Source organism: Anarrhichthys ocellatus, unplaced genomic scaffold (assembly GCF_004355925.1).
Source record: "Anarrhichthys ocellatus isolate YVR2014 unplaced genomic scaffold, GSC_Weel_1.0 scaffold5, whole genome shotgun sequence".
Classification (NCBI taxonomy): domain Eukaryota; kingdom Metazoa; phylum Chordata; class Actinopteri; order Perciformes; family Anarhichadidae; genus Anarrhichthys; species Anarrhichthys ocellatus.
The window spans coordinates 11,266,344-11,272,612 of record NW_022280035.1 but is presented as its reverse complement, the minus strand read 5'-3'; the positions used below and the strand labels follow the sequence as shown (position 1 = coordinate 11,272,612).

Sequence of the window (6,269 nt, the reverse complement as noted above, 5' to 3'; positions counted from 1 at the left end):
TATACTGGTGTCAAGTCAAAACATGGGATTATATTCCTACAAAAGGAGATAAAGATAATCGAGTCTATCGTGTATCTTGTGTGTTCATATATATAAAGATGTATTGGTACATTGGTACATTTTCACTGTGCATATTGCACAGTGAAAACCTGCCACCGTAAACTTGAATTTATGTTGTGATATTAATGATTAATATAGTTTGATCTCCACATAGAGAAAAACGGATATATTAAGTTATATTAAGTAAAAATAATTGGCTTGAGGTTTCACTTTTAAAAGGATTCAACATTTAGACTTATCTGAAATATCTCACTTAAATATGTTTTGCAGTGAAAAATAAAAACAAAAACAAACAAAGAATGGTGTAAGAGTCAGTTAACATCAAGAGATTTAATTGAAGTTAAAATATCATCAACTGTCTGTGTGTGTTGATGTGTGTGTTAGACCATTGATGTTCCCCTGTGTGCAGCGGAGTCAGTAAGCTGTCAGTCTCCCTCAGCAAAGTCTGCTATAACCATATTCAGCCTCAGTGAGCAGCAAATGGAGAGAACTGAGCCCTGGGACTTCTTAACACACACACACACACACACACACACACACACAGTTTAGCAATAAAATGGAAAAACTTGAAAACAGTCAGGTAAAATGCATATGTTGAAGATAGACCTGCACAAGAAACTTTTCTGTTACAGACAAAACTTGGAAAGTGGTTGACACGACCAACTTTTATTTTTGGTTTGTCAACAATACAATGTCATCTCTCTCAGCATCCCGTGCCACATGACCCCCACCCCTTACCACGCCAACCCCTCTTGCAAATCCACGCTCCCTCCATCTTTTATGATCACTACAAGGGGCTCAGCTTTCAGAAGCGGACCAGGGAGCATGTGTGTAGAGCTTTAATTCCTATTGTATTCGTGCAGTCTTGGTGTGTGTGAGTGTGTCTGTGTTTTAGCGAAAGAGGGAGAGGGAGATAGAGATGAAGAAAAAGACAGGAACAAGGACCCATCTGTCAGCGCAGCACACGAATCCCTCCCATTCCACTCTGAGTCCCAGGGGACCAGAGCGAGAGACAACTCACTTGTGGCAGCGTTTTTTGGAAGGACGGAGGTTACCCCCATTAATAGCAACAACAGCACTAAAATAGCTAATGTGAGACTGGTAGGCCCACTCTTTTGGTCATAGACTTATTTCGGACAGCTCATGCCTAAATGGAACATGCATCTTAGCCAGTCTTAGTGTCAAAAACTCAAAACAAAATAAAATACTTTTATTGGCTACACATTATATATCTTAGCAACATGTTAAGTCAGTAATTAGCTGCATAACTTTGTAAGAACTTGAATTTGTTAGATAAATATTTTGGAATACCCAGGTTAAAATCATGCAAACTCATCAAAAGTTGGTTCAGATCAGATGTGTCCACCGTGACCTCTTCCAGAAGGCTGGTTATCTATGTTACTGCTTAAATGGGAGCAGGAAGCAATTCCCTATCTGTTAGTCAGTCAGTCATTTGGGAAACCAATGGGGATTGTGGGAGACTGCGAGATTCCAATTCCCCATGCAGGCTGCAGGTGTGGTGGAGGCCATTCTCACACTCATGGGAGAGAAAGTAGTGCATGTGTGTTGTGTGTTGTGAGGTGCATATACCTGGGGACCTTTAGACACATCACATTAGAGTTGTTGCTGTACACATCACATGGGGCAACACGCACACGCACACACACACACACACACACACACACTCACACAGGCACACACACAAACGGCAGGGCTCCTCTTTCTCTCTGTCCACATGCCTGTATGGCCAGTGCATTGTCCAGGAGTGATTAGGGCCGTTAAGCGAGGTGGATAAATGCTGTTTCAGCACGAGACATCATCTTGGACAAGCGGTGACGCGTGAGCATCCAAGCAACAGATGCCCACCCACCCCCAACGCTTCCTATATCCAGCCATCTGTTCGGGTCTGTTCAATTAATCGTTGGATAAGTGCCTGTTTTTACGCGATGTTGCAGATTAGCCACGTGACCACCTCTTATTTCTCAGACATGCAAATACGTTGCACACTCAGAAACACGGAGAACCAACAGTGCAGTTGGCAAAGTTCAGTCTAAGTCTCGAACACAGCTGTGCGCAATCGCGCGCACAATGGTATCAATGCGGGGGCACGTGCGGCTCGCGAGACCCCAGCTGTCAATGCAGTGATGACAATAGGCCCCAACTGCGCGGCGGCTCGCCACGCACGAGGAGAGGCGGGCGTTTATTATGCCGCGGTATTTATAGTCAAAACTGGGGAAAATGCTCAATATTGAGAAACGATTAGTGTATAAACAACAAAGGCCATATAGTCGTTTGAAGACCTACACGGAGTGCGTTGCATTCATTGTCTGTGTTAATGCTTAACTTTTATAATACAATAAAAACAATAAAAAGATAAACTACAAATTGAGAATTAGCATATCCCGTATTGACAATTTATTTATCATTGACTGGCTAGTAGCAAATATGGAATTACTGTATTTACAATCTCCCCTGCCTGGGTCAGCTGTTGAGCCTATCCCATAAAGTACCTGTCTGTTCATCATTGCTCCAATCGATTCAATAATCAGATAGCCCTTGGGGACAGAATATGACGCTAAAAATGGAAGAAAACAATTGAATAAGTGGGTGAACAACGCACACACCTGCTCTCTGCACACTAAACTGTCAACATCACTTAAATACGCACACATGGAAGAGCGTCTCTTTACTCAGCGAAGACCAGGCCTACACTGTGTTTAATTAAGTGGAAAATTCCAAATCCACGCAACTAATGAAGAGATGGACAATCGATTAAGATGGTTAATTTATGGATTTAAAACAGAATATGGGATTTTGGGGGTTAGTGCTATATTTCCAAGCGTGGCGATGTATTGGCTAATAACGCACGGGGCAACATATTTAATTCAAGTGCTGTGCAAAGGCTGTGAGTACTGTCCCTCATTTCTGCTTTTTGCTAAAATTGCGTCCAAACACGTATGCAGCGACTCAGCTAAACTTCTTAACAGGTTACATAGTGTAGCCTAAATATGTTTGATTATATGTGAGATGAAGCTAAACAAGTTGGCGTTTGTGCGATGTTGGGCAAATAATCTGTGGTTTGTATAAAGTCTCATGCATATGGGTAGATATGTGCGTTTGTAGCCTACTGCAGGATAGGCTCCAATGAAAGATATACTCTTTTACTCATCATTTATTAAGTTAAGTGTTTTCCAATGTGTGTTTCAGGAACTCATTCTTTACTAATACAACTCTGTCTACACGTTCACACGGGCGCGCACTCCCTCTCTGTCTCTCACTCATTTGCTGGATTAAATTTCTGGCCACGAGCCCGCCACGCGCATTTGGGTGAGTTGGTAGTGGGCAGGGCGCCTAGGGGAGGGGCTTACCCGGCTATAGGCCACGATATTAGACCGGTCGTGTCATTTGTAGATGAAAGTTCCACGCGCACTCATGGTTATCTGAGAAAGCAGAGGAGTTTGGGACACTAGCGGATGTGCGAAGAGAGAAACGCAATTACTCTGGACACATCACTCAGCTGCTGATCTTTTTTAAGTAGACCTGTGTTTCTTTTATTTTGCACAGAGCGAGAGGTAAATACTAACAGGTGAGTTTACACATTTGTTCATCATCAGTTCAGTATAAAGAAAAAGGTCAAAAATTGATCTTATTTGTGATCAAAGTCTTGCTACTAAATGTACCTCATGCACTTATGCTGTCCTCTCAGGGGCAGAAAACAATCTACTACAGTTAATTTACTAATCATGTTGTCGATTTTAATAAACTGAAATAAGTCTTATATTTGCTGTGTTCTATACAGTCTAGACACAATTGCCTGTCTAAAGTTCTGATTTCATAAATTACAGTAATTTGTCCTACTTTTTTACGCACTAGTGCACGATAATTAACTAGGACAGCTTTTTCTTTCAAAACAATAGAAAATCATCTGTTCGAGGACGTACAAAAAAAAGAAACAATCTCGTCCTTTCATTTCTTGTAGCGTTTGGGCTGTATGCATTATTATTACATTATTCTTCAAGATGTTAAAAAAAACTGTTGACTTGTATGTTGCCTCTATAATCTTTGAGCTTTATGAGTAAATCCCGTTGTGTCCCAGATTGACAGGGTCTCTAGAGATACAGATCTGTAGCGACTACAGTATAACAGCAGGGGGGCATTTATTCTTAAAACAGCCATCTATTCCTTAATATCAGAATATCACATGATACATTTGGGATAATTATGGGGCTTTGGTATGTTGCCACCAGATCTTGAAAAGAGGAGTGAGCTGTTCAGAATTCAGTGCTGAAATGACAGCTCTCATTCGGTTATTCATTGGACAAGAGTTGCCTGTCACTATGTCAGGCACTGCTTCTTGTTCCTGTTCCATCACAATACTAAATATTATGATTACATGTGCATTTTAAGGAGAAGCATCATGCATTTACATTTAGCCCTTAAGATATTACACACTTGAGGTTGACCGACTTTTTGTCCTGTTTTTTCAGATCAAAATGATGACCAAACAATTTGGAAAGAGTGGGGATGTGAGTGAGCTGGTGAGCTCCCTCGGCTGGCTGGAGGAGGATGACGGCAGCTCTCAGGATGGAGAAGAAAGCCATGGCCTGACTGTAGGTGGGCGAATCCGCTCCTGCACAGAACTGGGCAGTGAGGATATGGAGGAAGAAGAAGAGGAGGAGGAGGAGGAGGAGGATGAGGAGCAGGAGATTGGACCAAATGGAGAACAGGCTCCCAAAAGGAGAGGCCCTAAGAAGAAGAAGATGACCAAAGCAAGAAAAGAGAGGTGTCGTACCCGGCGAGTCAAAGCCAACGCCAGAGAACGTTCACGTATGCACGGGCTGAACGATGCCCTGGAAAATCTGCGCACAGTGATGCCCTGCTTCTCCAAGACACAGAAGCTGTCAAAGATTGAGACTCTACGGCTGGCTCGCAACTACATCTGGGCTCTGTCGGAGTCGCTTGAGAGTGGCCAGTCCCCTGAGAGTCATGGCTTTGTGGAGATGATGTGTAAAGGTCTGTCTCAGCCCACCAGTAACCTCGTGGCCGGCTGCTTGCAGCTGGGGCCCAGTCCAATGATGCTCAGCAAGATGGACGATAAGTGTGGCGGCCCGGGGGTGGGTGGTGTGGGGGGTCAGGCTAGCCATCCCCTCAGCTACCCGTCTCCAGGCCTTCCCAGCCCCCCCTATGGCTCCCTGGAGGCTTCCCACCTCCTCCATATGAAGGGATTCAAGGGGCCTCTATATGACAACCCCTCCCCGAACGAGTGCAGCAGTGGCACTCCACCATACGATGGACCCCTCACTCCCCCACTGAGCATCAGTGGCAACTTTGCCCTGAAGCAGGAGCCCTCTCCCCGTGAGTCAGAGAGGAACTACACATCCCACCCTGGCCACCATGCCCACTACCTCTCGTCCCACCATTACCCCACTTCCACGACTGGCAACCTACCAGGAGGGCCTCAGGGCCACCCACTTTTTCAAGCTTCACGCTATGACCTGCCCCTGGACGTGGCCTTTGACCCCTACACTCCCTCTCACCTGGTCGCCTCTCAGATGGGCAGCATCTGAAATCTGACCATGAACAGTTAAGTGGCCCAGTGATTGACTCTGGTGCGAAATTGGCAGGGAGAGGAGCACTGCTCTTGAATGAAATGCTGTAAAAATGATGGTATAGATAAATGGTTTGCATTATGTTGTCTAGTAATCTGGGAGAGCAGTGGACGCTCAGAGAGACTCACCACCTCAACTCAATCTACCTGATACACACACGCACCCATAACTTTTATTATTTTATTTATTATTTTTTGCTATGATTATATTTCATTTGATTTTAATTATTTCTGAAGAAGTTGCCCCCTCACTTGTTAGTGACTCAAGATAATTTGACCAAATCAGATATCCGCACTAAAGCATTACACAGATGTTTCAAGTGTAGAAAATGAACAAAAAGGACTTTGTTAGATGTGCATGTCTGCATATCAAAAGAAATTGAAATTGAAATTAAAGTCCTAACCTAAATTGTGCACTGAGGCCTACAGCCAATGCCCCCCTTGCCATAAGAAAACCCAATGCATTTATTTATATCTGTATTTAATATTTATTTTGATAATGTCTCGTCCTTTTTATATTTTTTCAGCACTGTTTTCTTGGTTTTGTTGTCAGTCACTAGCAGCTGTACTGTATTTAACTTATTTATTTGAGGTCTTTCAG

At 43.5% G+C, this 6,269-nt stretch overlaps 1 protein-coding gene across 1 annotated transcript; it reads left to right on the top strand.

Annotated features, from left to right (window-relative positions):
• The first annotated feature begins 3,550 nt into the window (after positions 1 to 3,550).
• Positions 3,551 to 5,683, top strand: neurod4 (neuronal differentiation 4). The gene is made up of 2 exons (XM_031845697.1): positions 3,551 to 3,646; positions 4,548 to 5,683. The coding sequence occupies exon 2, from the start codon at positions 4,554 to 4,556 to the stop codon at positions 5,625 to 5,627; it is 1,074 nt and encodes a 357-aa protein (XP_031701557.1). The 5' UTR covers positions 3,551 to 3,646; positions 4,548 to 4,553; the 3' UTR covers positions 5,628 to 5,683.
• Positions 5,684 to 6,269: the final 586 nt, after the last annotated feature.